The sequence below is a fragment of the Salvelinus fontinalis genome, chromosome 33 (genome assembly GCF_029448725.1).
Source record: "Salvelinus fontinalis isolate EN_2023a chromosome 33, ASM2944872v1, whole genome shotgun sequence".
Classification (NCBI taxonomy): domain Eukaryota; kingdom Metazoa; phylum Chordata; class Actinopteri; order Salmoniformes; family Salmonidae; genus Salvelinus; species Salvelinus fontinalis.
Window position 1 is genome coordinate 3,431,805 of NC_074697.1, and position 17,038 is coordinate 3,448,842.

The 17,038-nt window shown below is 41.0% G+C and overlaps 1 protein-coding gene across 4 annotated transcripts in view; it reads left to right on the top strand.

Moving 5' to 3' along the window:
• Nucleotides 1–17,038, top strand: part of LOC129831653 (muscleblind-like protein 1) — a 51,846-nt gene that overhangs the window by 14,994 nt on the left and 19,814 nt on the right. For all 4 annotated transcript variants that reach the window (XM_055895010.1, XM_055895008.1, XM_055895012.1 and 1 more), the window contains exons 2-3: nucleotides 9,638–9,862; nucleotides 16,034–16,273. In XM_055895010.1, the coding sequence (XP_055750985.1) occupies nucleotides 9,638–9,862; nucleotides 16,034–16,273 (465 nt within the window). The remainder of the gene's footprint in view (nucleotides 1–9,637; nucleotides 9,863–16,033; nucleotides 16,274–17,038) is intronic.

Here is a 17,038-nt window from a genome sequence, read left to right on the forward strand (position 1 = left end):
TTATTGTATAGCATATGTTTTGTTCGAAAAATTTGCATATTTCAGGTATAAATCATAGTTTACATTTCAGCTACAATCAGAAATTGCACCGAAAGCAGCCATAATATTTACAGACACCAACGTCAAATACCTAATTACTCATCATAAAACATTTCTGAAAAATACATAGTGTACAGCAATTGAAAGACAGGCATCTTGTGATTCCAGACAATATTTCCGATTTATCAAGTGTTTTACAGCGAAAACACAATATAGCGTTATATTAGCGTAGCCACAATAGCCAGAAACACTTGGGCGCCCACGACCAGTTCACATGCACGACAGATATTAGAAATAGCGTCATAAATTGTTTCTTACTTTTGGTGATCTTCCGTCAGAATGTTGGACAAGGTGTCCTTTGTCCAGAACAGTCGTTGTTTGGATCTGGAACGGCAAATTTCCCTCTTGATTTAGCATGGGCACTTGCCAAGTGGCACAGATCTCTCCAACGTCAACAAAGTCAGAGAACGGAACACGGCAAAACTCCCGAAAAAATTTCAATAATCTGATTAAACTATATTGAAAAAACATACTTTACGATGATATGGTCACATGTATCAAATAAAATCTAAACCGGAGATGTTAGTCGTCCATAACGACAGCTAAACAGAAGGCAAATCCATGTCCCCTTTCGCGCGCTCCAGAAACAGGAAATGGACGGTCACGTCATACAAAGACCTTTAATTCCACCTCAGACCAAGATAAACATGAAATTTCTTCTCTCACCGCCTCTTGACAACCAGGGGAAGGTGTATGAAGTGTACGTAGACTCTTACGTATCATGCCCATGTATAGGCAGGAAGTTGAACAGAGCATCGATTTCTGACATTCCACTTCCTGGTCAGGAAATGTGCTGCAGAATGAGTTCTGTTTCACTCAGAGAAATAATTCAAACGGTTTTAGAAACTAGAGAGTGTTTTCTATCCAATAGTAATAATAATATGCATATTGTACGAGCAAGAATTGAGTACGAGGCCGTTTGAAATGGGCACGATTTAACTGGCTACTCAATACTGCCCCTTGCAGCCATAACAGGTTATTAAATAGACACACAACCCGACCCCTCGTTTTAACAGATGTAGCTTCTTCTCTCTTCTGCCGGTGCATTGAAAATCCTTCCAGCTCTATATTACTCTTGTCTTCCTTCAGCCACGACTCGGTGAAACATAAGATATTACAGTTTTTAATGTCCCGTTGGTATGATAATCTTAATTGTAGGTCATCAATTTTATTTTCCAATGATTGTAAGTTAGACAGTCGGACGGATTGCAGTGGGAGTTTACTCACTGGCCTACGGATTCTCAGAAGGCAGTCCGACCTGAACCCTCTTTTCCTCTGCCTTCTCTTCACGCAAATGACAGCGATTTGGGCTTGTTCCCGGGGAAGCAGTATATCGTTCTCGTTAGACTCGTTAAACTTCTCTAGGATAGGGGGCAGCATTTTCACTTTTGGATAAATAGCGTGCCCAATTTCAACTTCCTTCTACTCATCCCCAGAATATAAGATATGCATATTATTAGTAGATTTGGATAGACAACACTCTGACGTTTCTAAAACTGTTTGAATCATGTCTGTAAGTATAACAGAACTTATGTAGCAGGCAAAACCCTGAGGACTAACCATTCAGATTGTTTTTTTTTTATGTCGCTGTCTGTTCAATGAGATTTCATTGGGAAGCCAGATTTCTAATCACCCTGTTGTCAGTTCCTACTGCTTCCACTGGATGTCACCAGTCTTACGAAATAGGTTGAGGTTATTCATTTGTGCAATGAAGAAGAAGGCCATCAGGAAGCAGTGTAACGTCATGTGTACTGTTTGAGAGTTGCGCAAGACTAAAAAAAGTTGCGTTAGTTTGTTGTTCTACTGTATTGAAAACATATATATGTATTGAAGGTTTTTTCTTAGTGAGGTGAAATAGATATTGACCCGGAAGTGGAGTGACGTCGTTTGTTTATGTTTGAGATTTGGGCAAGATATGAAATGTTCCGTGAGTTTGTTGATATCCTGTATTGAAAACAGATTGACCCGTCTTCAATTTGATCGATTATTAACGATTACAAATACCTTAAGTTGTATTACAAAAGTAGTTTGAAATGTTTTGGCAAAGTTTAGAGGTAATTTTTGAGATATTTTGTAGTGACGTTGTTAAAAAATGGAGCTGTTTTTTTCTGGAACAAACGCGCCAAATAAATGGACATTTTGGACATATATGGACGGAATTAATCGAACAAAAGGACCATTTGTGATGTTTATGGGACATATTGGAGTGCCATAAAAATAATCTCGTCAAAGGTAATGCATGTTTTATATTTTATATCTGCGTTTTGAGTAGCGCCGGCAGGGTTGAAATATGCTACTCTCTCTTTGTTGACTTTGTGCTATCATCAGATAATAGCATCTTATGCTTTCGCCGAAAAGCCTTTTTGAAATCTGACGTGGTGGCTGGATTCACAACGAGTGTAGCTTTAATTTGGTATCTTACATGTGTGATTTAATGAAAGTTTGATTTTATATCATTTTTTTGAATTTGGCGCTCTACATTTTCCCTGTCTATTGGCCAAGTGGGACGCTACCGTCCCACATATCCCAGAGAGGTTTTAAAGGAAAAAGCTTCTTCCAGTTTGCGGTGAGTAGTCGCTGTTCTGATGTCCAGAAGTAATTTAATTTAAAATAAGTTAAAAAAACAAGTTACAAACAACACAAAAAAATTAATAAATAGCACAGTTGGTTAGGAGCATGTAAAACGTCAGACATCCTCTTCGGGGCCTCCTGGCTGAGGTGAACTTTCTCTCTCCTCCTGGCTGAAAAGGTCTCCCTCTCTCCTCCTGGTGGAGACGGTCTGTCTCACCGAGGACTCTGTGGCTGAAGTCAGAGAGAACCTGCTATGTCAGCCAGTACTAAGACACACACACACACACACACACACACACACACACACACACACACACACACACACACACACACACACACACACACACACACACACACACACACACACACACACACACACACACACACACACACACACACACACACACAATAAATATCACCACACAGATAGAGATGAGACTCATCCCACTATGTGTGAGTGAATAGCATACTGTAGGAAACAGGAGCAGGCATCTAGAGAACACTGTCCCTTTCTCTCCTTCTGTCTCCCTTTCTCTATCTCTTGTTCTGTCTCTCTCTTTCTGTCTCCCTTTCTCTATCTCTTGTTCTGTCTCTCTCCTTCTGTCTCCCTTTCTCTATCTCTTGTTCTGTCTCTCTCCTTCTGTCTCCCTTTCTTTCTTGTTCTGTCTCTCTCCTTCTGTCTCCCTTTCTCTATCTCTTGTTCTGTCTCTCTCCTGTCTCCCTTTCTTTCTTGTTCTGTCTCTCTTTCTCTTTCTGTCTCCCTTTCTCTAACTCTTGTTCTATCCCTCTCTCTCTCTCTCTCTCCCTTTCTCTAACTCTTGTTCTATCTCTCTCTCTCTCTCTCTCCCTCTCTCTCCCTTTCTCTAACTCTTGTTCTGTCTCTCTCTGTATTTCACTTCTATTCAGTCCTCACCTAGGTCACACTTCATTTGGATAGTCTGGATAGTCCTTTAGATGCTCCAACGATTGTCAAACTATCAAAAAAATGTATCTGTTTGCTAAGGTTACAATTAAGGTTGTGGTAAGTTTAGAATAAGGGATAGGTTTATAATGAAGCTCAGGGTTAGGTTTAGAACAAAGGTTAGGGTTAAGGTTAGGGTTAGGTTTAGGTTTAGAACAAGGGTTAGGGTTAAACTTCTTAGGGCTAGTGGAACCCCTCGACAACATTCCGCTGAAAAGGCAGCGAGCGAAATTCAAAAATATTTTTTAGAAATATGTAACTTTCACACATTCACAAGTGCAATACACCAAATGAAAGATAAACTTCTTGTTAATCTACCCGTCGTGTCCGATTTCAAAAAGGCTTTACAGCGAAAGCACAAAATATGATTATGTTAGGTCAGAGCCTAGTCACAAAAACACACACAGCCATTTTCCAGCCAAAGAGAGGAGTCACAAAAAGCAGAAATATAGATAAAATTAATCACTAACCTTTGATGATCTTCATCAGATGACACTCATAGGACTTCATGTTACACAATACATATATGTTTTGTTTGATAAAGTGCATATTTATATCCTAAAATCTCAGTTTACATTGGCGCGTTACGTTCAGTAATGTTTTGCCTCCAAAACATCCGGTGATTTTACAGAGAGCCATATCAATTTACAGAAATACTCATAATAAACATTGATAAAAGATACAAGTGTTTTTCACAGAATTAGAGATATACTTCTCCTTAACCTGTCTAGGATGAGGGTGCCGCTAGCGGCACTCCCCCCCCACCCCCACTGAAAAGGCAGAGCCGCGAAATTCAAAAAAAATATTTTTTTAAAATATTTAACTTTCACACATTAAAGTCCAATACAGCTAATGAAAGACACAGATCTTGTGAATCCAGCCAACATGTCCGATTTTTAAAATGTTTTACAGGGAAGACACAATATGTAAAGATGTAAATCTATTACCTAAAAACACATTAGCATAATCCACCATCTTTTATTTGTCCACCAACACCAGTAGCCATCACCAATTCGGCTAAACTAAGATATTTATAGCCCCTAACCAACAAAAAAACTCATTAGATGACAGTCTGATAACATATTTATGGTATGGGATAGGTTTTGTTAGAAAAAAGTGCATATTTCAGGTAGATGGCATAGGTTACAATTGCACCCACCGTCACAAATGGAATAGAAAAACTACTTAGAGCAACGTGTTTACCTACTTACTAATCATCAAACATTTCGTAAAAATACACAGCATACACGAATCGAAAGACACAGATCCTGTGAATACAGACAATATTTCAGATTTTCTAAGTGTCTTACAGCGAAAACACAATTAATCGTTATATTAGCATAGCACACATACCACATAGCAGCCCAGCATTGATTCTAGCCAAAGTGAGCGATAAAAGTCAACATCGCCAAAAGATATTAATTTTTTCACTAACCTTCTCAGAATTCTTCCGATGACACTCCTGTAACATCACATTACAACATGCATATACAGTTTGATCGAAAATGTTTATATTTAGCCCCCAAAATCATGGTTAGACAATGTGAAATGTAGCTCAGTTGGTCAGAAAATGTCCTTGCGCCACTTAGACAGTGATCTACTCTTATACATAAATACTCATAAACGTGACTAAAAAATATAGGGTGGACAGGGATTGATAGACAATTTAATTCTTAATACAATTGCGTTATTACATTTTTTAATTTATCCTTACTTTTCAATACAGTTTGCGCCAAGCGAAGCTACGTCAAAAAACATGGCGTCCTAAGCCACTAAAATGTTTCGACAGAAACACGATTTATCATAATAAAAATGTCCTACCTTGAGCTGTTCTTCCATCAGTATCTTGGGCAAAGGATCCTTTCTTGGGAGGAATCGTCTTTTGGTGGAAAGCTGTCCTCTTGCCATGTGGAAATGCCAACTGCGTTCGGGATGAACTGAAAGCGTGCCCACCTATTCACAGCGTTAAAGAAATAAATGTCCCAAAATCGCACTAAACGGATATAAATTGCTATAAAACGCTTTAAATTAACTACCTTATGATGTTTTTAACTCCTATAACGAGTGAAAAGATGACCGGAGAAATATAACAGGCTAAACTAACGCTTGGAACAGGTGCGGGTCGGTGTCCTCCACGCGCGTTACGCAGCAAGAAAAGACTTGCTAGCCTCAGGGTTTTTTCATTTGTAGTGCCTGTGAACGCGCAATCGACCCCATTGGAATCGTCATCACGTAAAGGCATCCAGGGGAAGACGTAAGAAGTGTCCGTATAGTCATAGCAAAATCAGTGCCCTTTTAACTGACTTCAGAACAGTGGCCAACATTTCTGAAATCTGAATCCATGTCAGGGAAATTGCTGTAGAATGGGCTCTGTTCCACTTAGAGACAAAATTTCAACTCCTATAGAAACTATAGACTGTTTTCTATCCAATAATAATAATAATATGCATATTGTACGATCAAGGATTTTGTGGGAAGCCGTTTCAAAAATTACCCAAATTAGCATAAATAGTCTAAACAGCGCCCCCATCCCCAACAGGTTTAAGGTTAGGGTTAGGTTTAGGTTTAGAACAAGGGTTAGGGTTAAACTTCTTAGGGCTAGTGGAACCCCTCGACAACATTCCGCTGAAAAGGCAGCGAGCGAAATTCAAAAATATTTTTTAGAAATATGTAACTTTCACACATTCACAAGTGCAATACACCAAATGAAAGATAAACTTCTTGTTAATCTACCCGTCGTGTCCGATTTCAAAAAGGCTTTACAGCGAAAGCACAAAATATGATTATGTTAGGTCAGAGCCTAGTCACAAAAACACACACAGCCATTTTCCAGCCAAAGAGAGGAGTCACAAAAAGCAGAAATATAGATAAAATTAATCACTAACCTTTGATGATCTTCATCAGATGACACTCATAGGACTTCATGTTACACAATACATATATGTTTTGTTTGATAAAGTGCATATTTATATCCTAAAATCTCAGTTTACATTGGCGCGTTACGTTCAGTAATGTTTTGCCTCCAAAACATCCGGTGATTTTACAGAGAGCCATATCAATTTACAGAAATACTCATAATAAACATTGATAAAAGATACAAGTGTTTTTCACAGAATTAGAGATATACTTCTCCTTAACCTGTCTAGGATGAGGGTGCCGCTAGCGGCACTCCCCCCCCACCCCCACTGAAAAGGCAGAGCCGCGAAATTCAAAAAAAATATTTTTTAAAAATATTTAACTTTCACACATTAAAGTCCAATACAGCTAATGAAAGACACAGATCTTGTGAATCCAGCCAACATGTCCGATTTTTAAAATGTTTTACAGGGAAGACACAATATGTAAAGATGTAAATCTATTACCTAAAAACACATTAGCATAATCCACCATCTTTTATTTGTCCACCAACACCAGTAGCTATCACCAATTCGGCTAAACTAAGATATTTATAGCCCCTAACCAAGAAAAAAACTCATCAGATGACAGTCTGATAACATATTTATGGTATGGGATAGGTTTTGTTAGAAAAATGTGCATATTTCAGGTAGATGGCATAGGTTACAATTGCACCCACCGTCACAAATGGACTAGAATAACTACATAGAGCAAAGTGTTTACCTACTTACTAATCATCAAACATTTCGTAAAAATACACAGCATACACTAATCGAAAGACACAGATCCTGTGAATACAGACAATATTTCAGATTTTCTAAGTGTCTTACAGCGAAAACACAATAAATCGTTATATTAGCATAGCACATAGCACATAGCAGCCCAGCATTGATTCTAGCCAAAGTGAGCGATAACGTCAACATCGCCAAAATATATTATTTTTTTCACTAACCTTCTCAGAATTCTTCAGATGACACCCCTGTAACATCACATTACAACATGCATATACAGTTTGTTCGAAAATGTGCATATTTAGCCACCAAAATCATGGTTAGACAATGTGAAATGTAGCCCAGCTGGTGAGAAAATGTCCGTGCGCCATATTAGACAGTGATCTACTCTTATACATAAATACTCATAAACGTGACTAAAAAATATAGGGTGGACAGGGATTGATAGACAATTTAATTCTTAATACAATCGCGGAATTACATTTTTTAAATTATCCTTACTTTTCAATACAGTTTGCGCCAAGCGAAGCTACGTCAAAAAACATGGCGTCCTAAGCCACTAACATTTTTCGACAGAAACACGATTTATCATAATAAATTGTTCCTACTTTGAGCTGTTCTTCCATCAGTATCTTGGGCAAAGGATCCTTTCTTGGGTCTAATCGTCTTTTGGTGGAAAGCTGTCCTCTTGCCATGTGGAAATGCCAACTGCGTTCGGGATGAACTGGAAGCGTGCCCAGCTATTCACAGCGTTTCAGAAATAAATGTCCCAAAATCGCACTAAACGGATATAAATTGCTATAAAACGCTTTAAATTAACTACCTTATGATGTTTTTAACTCCTATAACGAGTCTTAACATGACCGGAGAAAGATTACTCCCAACACTAATGCTTGGAACAGGTGCGGGTCGGTGTCCTCCACGCGCATGACGCACCAAGAAAAGACTTGCTAGCTACAGGGTTTTTTAATTTATAGTGCCTGTGAACGCGCAATCGACCCCATTCAAATCGTCATCACGTAAAGGCATCCAGGGGAAGACGTAAGCAGTGTCCGTATACTCATAGCAATAACAGTGGCCTTTTAACTGACTCCAGATCAGGGGCCAACATTTCTGAAATCTGACTCCATGTCAGGGAAATTGCTGTAGAATGGGTTCTGTTCCACTTAGAGACAAAATTTCAACTCCTATAGAAACTATAGACTGTTTTCTATCCAATAATAATAATAATATGCATATTGTACGATCAAGAATTTTGTGGGAAGCCGTTTCAAAAATTACACGATTAGCATAAATAGTGACAACAGCGCCCCCAGCCTCAACAGGTTAATGCAACCGCTGTGTCAGATTTCAAAAAAACTTTACAGAAAAAGCAAACCATGCAATAATCTGAGTACGGCCCTAAGACAACAAAAGCATAGCCAAACAGATATCCGCTATGTTGGAGTCAACAGAAGTCAGAAATAGCATTATAAATATTCACTTACCTTTGATGATCTTCATCAGAATGCACTCACAGTAATCCCAGTTCCACAATAAATGTTTGATTTGTTCTATAAAGTTCATCTTTATGTCCAAATACCTCCTTGTTGTTCGCGCGTTTAGCCCAGTAATCAAAATTCATGAGGCGCGATCACTAGGTGCAGACGAAAAGTCAAAAAGATATATTACAGTTCGTAGAAACATGTCAAACGAAGTATAGAATCAATCTTTAGGATGTTTTTAACATAAATCTTCAATAATGTTCCAACCGGAGAATTCCTTTGTCTTCAGAAATGCAATGGAACTCAAGCTAACTATCACGTGAACGCACATGGTCAGCTCGTGGCACTCTGGGAGAGACCTTACTCAATCCCCTCTCATTCGCCCCCACTTCACAGTAGAAGCATCAAACAAGGTTCTAAAGACTGTTCTAGTGCAATTTGACCCCATAGACACGGTGTATTCGATAGGCCAAGAGTTGAAAAACTACAAACCTCAGATTTCCCACTTCCTGGTTGGATTTTTCTCAGGTTTTCGCCTGCCATATGAGTTATGTTATACTCACAGACATCATTTAAACAGTTGTAGAAACTTCAGAGTGTTTTCTATCCAAATCGACAAATAATATGCATATATTAGCAACTGGGACTGAGTAGCAGGCAGTTTACTCTGGGCACGCTTTTCATATAAAGGTGAAAATGCTGCCCCCTATCCCAAACAGGTTTTACGGTTAGGGTTAGGTTTAGAACAAGGGTTAGGGTTAAGGTTAGGGTTTGTAGATAGTTAGTTGAAATGTTACAGCATCTACAGATGGACTATCCAAATAAAGTGTTACCTATCTCTGTTCTCTAAGACTGGTTGAATATCTCAACATTGTGTTTGTCTTGTCTCCGTACAGCCGGTCCCCATGTTCTCTGTGACGCCCAGCCTTGCCTCCAATGCCAGTCCTGCTGCGGTGGCCGCTGCGTTTAACCCCTACATGGGCCCGGTGTCGCCCGGCCTGATGCCTTCTGAGATCATGTCCAGCTCCCCGGTCCTGGTGACCAGTAACCCCAACGTCTCCATGTCTGCTGCTGCCGCTGCTGCTGCCGCACAGAAACTCATGAGGACAGACAGACTGGAGGTGAGTTGTACAAACAAATACACAGAGACTCTGACTCAACCTGATGCTGTTATACAGTGAAAGGATGGCCACTAGCAGTCAATGAGGACCGAATATCTTTCACTGCTTTCACCAAAGTAGATGTTCTGTTGCGGCTTGTGTCTCTTACATTGTTAAAAGGAGCATAGTTGAAAAGTGTTGCTTAAAGAGTTGTTGCTTAGTTAATTAATTAACTATTACAGTTAAATTACGTACATCTAATACACAGCAGTATGTTACCCTAACTAACCCCCTGTTACCATTATGCAGTAATGATGTATCAGTCTGTTACAGTAACTAAACCTCTGTTACCATTATATAGTAATGATGTGTCAGTCTGTTACAGTAACTAAACCTCTGTTACCATTATATAGTAATGATGTGTCAGTCTGTTACAGTAACTAAACCTCTGTTACCATTATATAGTAATGATGTATCAGTCTGTTACAGTAACTAACCCTCTGTTACCATTATATAGTAATGATGTGTCAGTCTGTTACAGTAACTAATCCTCTGTTACCATTATATAGTAATGATGTGTCAGTCTGTTACAGTAACTAAACCTCTTTTACCATTATATAGTAATGATGTGTCAGTCTGTGTGTCACGGCCGTTTAAAGGACCAAGGTGCAGCGTTTTGAGTGTACATACTTGTTTATTTAACGATGTCGTTATTTAACAATAAATATCACAACGACACGTGACGACAACGTAGTGCATCCAGGCAACTAGCCATGGACAACTACCCACAAAACCAACATGTAAAAATGGCAACCTAAATAGGCTCCCCAAACAGAGACAACGATAAACAGCTGTCTCTGATTGGGAACCCTTTCAGGCCACCATAAACCTACAACCCCTAGACAATACAAAATCCACATAGATAACCAAAAACCCTAGACAAGGGCAAATCCCCATAGATAACCAAAAAACCCTAGACAAGATAAAAACCTAGACAATACAAAAACTAACCAAACCACCCGTGTCACACCCTGACCTAGCCAAATAATAAAGAAAGCAAATATAACTAAAGTTAGGGCGTGACACTGTTACTATATTTTGCTCATTAGAAACACTGAGGGATGCGAATTAGCATATCTCTCTCTTCAGTTCCCTCACATGAATCCCTGCCATTATTACACACACACACACACACACACACACACACACACACACACACACACACACACACACACACACACACACACACACACACACACACACACACACACACACACACACACACACACACACACACACACACACACACACACACACACACACACTGAGACTGAGACTGTTGTGGTGTGCTGGATCTTATATCATAACATAGTTTCTTCTCCAAATAAGAGTCATCACTCATAGGAAAACCTGATGCTCACCTGTGCTTCTCACGACTCACTGCATCACAATAGTTATTCATTGGACAGTAAGTCAATGTAATGCATTATGCAGCGGTGCCTAGGATACACTAGTAACAAAATAATAGGAAAATCATTGGGGGAGGAGAGAGGGGGATTGGGGAGGGAGGGAGGGAGGGAGGGAGGGAGGGAGGAGAAGGAGGAGGAGGAGGAGGAGGGGAGAGGGAGGGAGGGAGGGAGGGAGGGAGGGGCGTAGGAGGAGGAGAGGAGGAGGGGAGGAGGGAGGAGGAGGGAGTGGAGAGGGAGGGAGGGGAGGGGAGAGAAGTGGAGGGAGGAGGAGGGAGTGGAGAGGGAGGGAGGGGAGGGGAGAGAAGTGGAGGAACGTTGGGAGGTTAATGTTGGGAGGGAGTCTCAGGGCGACTGGACAGCTCTGTGAATGAGGGAACATGATGAGGGATAACAGGATAACAGGAAAGAAAGATTTAGGGAGAGATGAGAAATCAATGACCAGCAGACTTGTTAAAGTCATCAGGGAAGGAGAGGAGAGGAGTAGGCAGGGGGAGGTGGCAAGGGGGAGAAAGGGGTGGAGGAGCGATTTGGATTTTATTGATGAGGGGTGATTTCACTGATGAGGGGTGGTTTTACTGACGAGGGGAGATTTAGCTGACGAGGTGGGATTTTACTGATGAGGGGGGGATTTTACTGACGAGGGGTGATTTTACTGACGAGGGGTGATTTCACTAATTAGGGGTGATTTTACTAATGAGGGGTGATTTCACAGTAATAATGGGGTGAATCTGTCCAACCCCTGATTAGTTAGTTTCCATGAGGAAATGTGCTTTTGCCTCAATAACGCCTACTGGTGTTACATTATGGAACCAAACCACTAGCCTCGTTGGCCAAGAAGTGACCTCGTTGACCTCCCGGGTGACGCAGTGGTCTAGGGCACTGCATCGCAGTGCTAGCTGGGCCACTAGAGTCTCTGGGTTCGTGCCCAGGCTCTGTCGCAGCCGGCCGCAACCGGGAGGTCCGTGGGGCGACACACAATTGGCATAGCGTCGTCCGGGTTAGGGAGGGTTTGGCTGGTAGGGATATCCTTGTCTCAGTATGTAAAATGTAATAAAATGTATGTAATAAAAAAATAAATAATGTATGCACTCTACTGTAAGTCGCTCTGGATAAGAGTGTCTGCTAAATGACTCAAATGTAAATGTAAGTGGGTTTGCTATAAATACCCTTCAGAAAAAGGCCAGACATATTTTAGCGTCTGTCAAAGTGTGTCATTAAAAATGAACAGCTGCAGGATTCTGTTTTCATGCTTGACATACAACTGTAGGACACTCCACATATTACCTGCATGATGGTGACGGAGCTGGCCTGTAGGGATGGTAACCATTAGGTAGAAATAGGATTATCAGCCTCTTCTTCTTTTTGGCCAACCAGGAGCTTTCCCAGGGTTTAATTTCCCTCAGAGGTATAGTAAAGCTGTTAGATCAGGGCTAATAACTCTTATTGAGAGAGTGAGACAGATCAGGGCACACATCAACACCTGTCTTCTCCTCCCACTCACCCTGTCATCTTTCCCTCACCCTGTCTCTCCTCTCCCTCCACCCTGTCTCTCCTCTCCCTCCACCCTGTCTCTCCTCTCCCTCCAACATATCTGTCCTCTCCCTCCACCCTGTCTCTCCTTTCCCTCCACCCTGTCTGTCCTCCCCCTCCACCCTGTCTCTCTTCTCCCTCAACCCTGTCTCTCCTCTCCCTCAACCCTCTCTCCTCTCCCTCCACCCTGTCTCTCATCTCCCTCAACCATGTCTCTCCTCTCCTTCCACCCTGTCTCTCCTCTCCCTCAACCCTGTCTCTCCTCTCCCTCCACCCTGTCGCTCCACTCCCTCACCCTGTTTCTCCTTTCCCTCCACCCTGGCTCGCCTCTCCCTCAACCCTGTCTCTCCTCTCCCTCACTTTCTCACCTCTCCCTTCACCCTGTCTCTCCTCTCCCTCACTCTGCCTCTCCTTTCCCTCCACCCTGTCTCTCCTCTCCCTCACCCTGTCTCCTCTCCCTCTCAGTCTCTCCTCTCCCTCCACCCTGTATCTCCTCTCCCTCCACCCTGTCTCTCCTCTCCCTCCACCCTGTCTGTCCTCTCCCTCCAACCTGTCTGTCCTCTCCCTCCACCCTGTCTGTCCTCTCCCTCCACCCTGTCTCTCCTCTCCCTCCACCCTGTCTCTCCCCTCCTCCCTCCACCATGTTTCTCCTCTCCCTCCACCATGTCTGTCCTCTCCCTCCTGCCTGTCTGTCCTCTCCCTCCACCCTGTCTGTCCTCTCCCTCCACCCTGTCTGTCCTCTCCCTCCACCCTGTCTCTCCTCTCCCTCTCTCAAGAGACTGTATTTTCAATCCCCTTGATCTTCATTCTCTCTCTCTCTCTATTTCTCTCTCTCTCTCTCTCTTGCTCCCTCCCTCCCCCTCTTTCATGAACATCTGCCTGACAACAAGGCAGCCTCTTTTTAAAAAGAGCCTTGCTGTTTTCGACGAGGCATGGCCAGTGAAGACAGGAGGCAGAGACGGTTAACTCTGTCTAGACACAGGTCTGAGAAGCTAGTGTCTTCATACACACACAATACACACACACACACACACAAAACACACAAAACCAGTCCAGTAGAAAGAGAGGAGAGGAGAAAAGGAAGCAGCTGTAGACTATTGAGATGCGCTCCAGGTCTTGTCTGGACGTGAGCTCGACACATTGTCAAACTGGGCCATGCATTTACTGCCCCCTGCTGGAAAACTCAGGAATATATGAATCTTGTTTTCACGTCATCGATTTGAAAAACAAAATATTTATACTTGAATGATAAAATGAGAGAAGGCAAATATTAGGAGATTGATGAGTGTTTATGCTGCTGATTGATCATTCTGACCTGTAATTAGCAGGTATTTGTTCCTTTTGATACGATCATTAGGCATTTATATTCATTTATTCCCATTGGTTAATATTCCCATTGCTTATTATTCCCATTGCTTAATATTCCCATTGCTTAATATTCGCATTGCTTATTATTCCCATTGGTTAATATTCCCATTGGTTAATATTCCAATTGCTTATTATTCCCATTGCTTACTATTCTCATTGCTTATTATTCCCATTGCTTATTATTCCCATTGCTTATTATTCCCGTTGCTTATTATTCCCATTGGTTAATATTCCCATTGGTTAATATTCCAATTGCTTATTATTCCCATTGGTTAATATTCCCATTGCTTATTATTCCCATTGCTTATTATTCCCATTGGTTATTATTCCCATTGCTTATTATTCCCATTGCTTATTATTCCCATTGCTTATTATTCCCGTTGCTTATTATTCCCGTTGCTTATTATTCCCGTTGCTTATTATTCCCATTGCTTATTATTCCCATTGCTTATTATTCCCATTGCTTATTATTCCCGTTGCTTATTATTCCCATTGCTTATTATTCCCGTTGCTTATTATTCCCATTGCTTATTATTCCCGTTGCTTTTTATTCCCATTGGTTAATATTCCCATTGCTTATTATTCCCATTGCTTAATATTCCCATTGCTTAATATTCGCATTGCTTATTATTCCCATTGGTTAATATTCCCATTGGTTAATATTCCAATTGCTTATTATTCCCATTGCTTACTATTCTCATTGCTTATTATTCCCATTGCTTATTATTCCCATTGCTTATTATTCCCGTTGCTTATTATTCCCATTGGTTAATATTCCCATTGGTTAATATTCCAATTGCTTATTATTCCCATTGGTTAATATTCCCATTGCTTATTATTCCCATTGCTTATTATTCCCATTGGTTATTATTCCCATTGCTTATTATTCCCATTGCTTATTATTCCCATTGCTTATTATTCCCGTTGCTTATTATTCCCGTTGCTTATTATTCCCATTGCTTATTATTCCCATTGCTTATTATTCCCATTGCTTATTATTCCCGTTGCTTATTATTCCCATTGCTTATTATTCCCGTTGCTTTTTATTCCCATTGGTTAATATTCCCATTGCTTATTATTCCCATTGCTTATTATTCCCGTTGCTTATTATTCCCATTGGTTAATATTCCCATTGCTTATTATTCCCATTGCTTATTATTCCCATTGCTTATTATTCCCATTGCTTATTATTCCCATTGCTTATTATTCTTATTGCTTATTATTCCCATTGCTTATTATTCCCATTGCTTATTATTCTTATTGCTTATTATTCCCATTGCTTATTATTCCCATTGCTTATTATTCCCATTGCTTATTATTCCCATTGTTTATTATTCCCATTGCTTATTATTCCCGTTGCTTATTATTCCCATTGCTTATTATTCCCGTTGCTTATTATTCCCATTGGTTATTGATAGGCTGAGGTGGAGGGCCCTTTCAGCCCATGACAGTGATATATATACAAATAGACCTCAGATATTAAACCCTTCCTCGATATGTAGATGTATGTTTATTTTTTATTTTTTTGTCTCGCCTATAAAATGTCCACCTTTCCTCAGTGACTTGTTGTGTTGCCATGTATCATGATGACGTATGGTTTGGTAACAACCTGATCTGTGAAGTAACGTTCTGAACAGCAGCCATTAATTATGCTTTTTCTCTTTTCTCTCTCTTTTCTCTTGGATTCTGTCTGTCTGTCTGTCTGTCTGTCTGCCTGTCTGTCTGTCTGTCTGTCTGTCTGTCTGTCTGTCTGTCTGTCTGTCTGTCTGTCTGTCTGTCTGTCTGTCTTTGTGTTTCTCTATCCACCCCTCCCTCCTTTCCCCAGGTGTGTCGGGAGTACCAGAGAGGTAACTGTACACGGGGGGAGAATGACTGTCGCTTCGCCCACCCCTCAGACAGCACCATGATAGACACCAACGACAACACAGTGACCGTGTGTATGGACTACATCAAGGGCCGCTGCTCCAGGGAGAAGTGTAAATACGTCCACCCTCCAGCCCACCTGCAGGCCAAGATAAAGGCTGGCCAACACCAGGTCAACCAGGCTGCCGCCGCAGCAGCCATGGTAGGTATCCCTCTGTAACACCCCCACAGCCACAGCCACTCCTCTCCGACCCCAACTACGTCTGAAAACCTGCCCCCCGCCCATTTCCCCCCCCGTCATCTCCCCCAGCCAGTCCCTTCAGCACACATTCCAAGATCTGCTCTCTCAACCCTCTCCCGTCCTCTCTCATCCCTCTTCCGTCCTCTCTCATCCCTCTCCCGTCCTCTCTCATCCCTCTCCCGTCCTCTCTCATCCCTCTCCCGTCCTCTCTCAACCCTCTCCCGTCCTCTCTCAACCCTCTCCCGTCCTCTCTCATCCCTTTCCCTCACACCATCTAGACTACCCAGCAGACGTAGACAGTAAAGGTAATAGCACTAATTATGCAGCTAACTAGTTAGCTTTATTGTATCATGCTAAATGTGTGACTACGACCCTGATCCCTTTCCTTTAGCTCTTTCAACGGTTAACACCTGTTATAACGTGTGTTATAACTAGATATATTGTTATATAACATGTGTTATAACTGGATATATTGATATATAACATATAACATATAACTGTTACTATTGTTATATAACATGTGTTATAACTAGATATATTGTTATATAACATGTGTTATAACTAGATATAATGTTATATAATGTGCTATAACTAGATATATTGTTATATAACATGTGTTATAACTGTATATATTGTTATATAATATGTGTTATAACTAGATATATTGTTATGTAACATGTGGTATAACTGGATATCTTGTTATATAACATGTGTTATAACTGGATA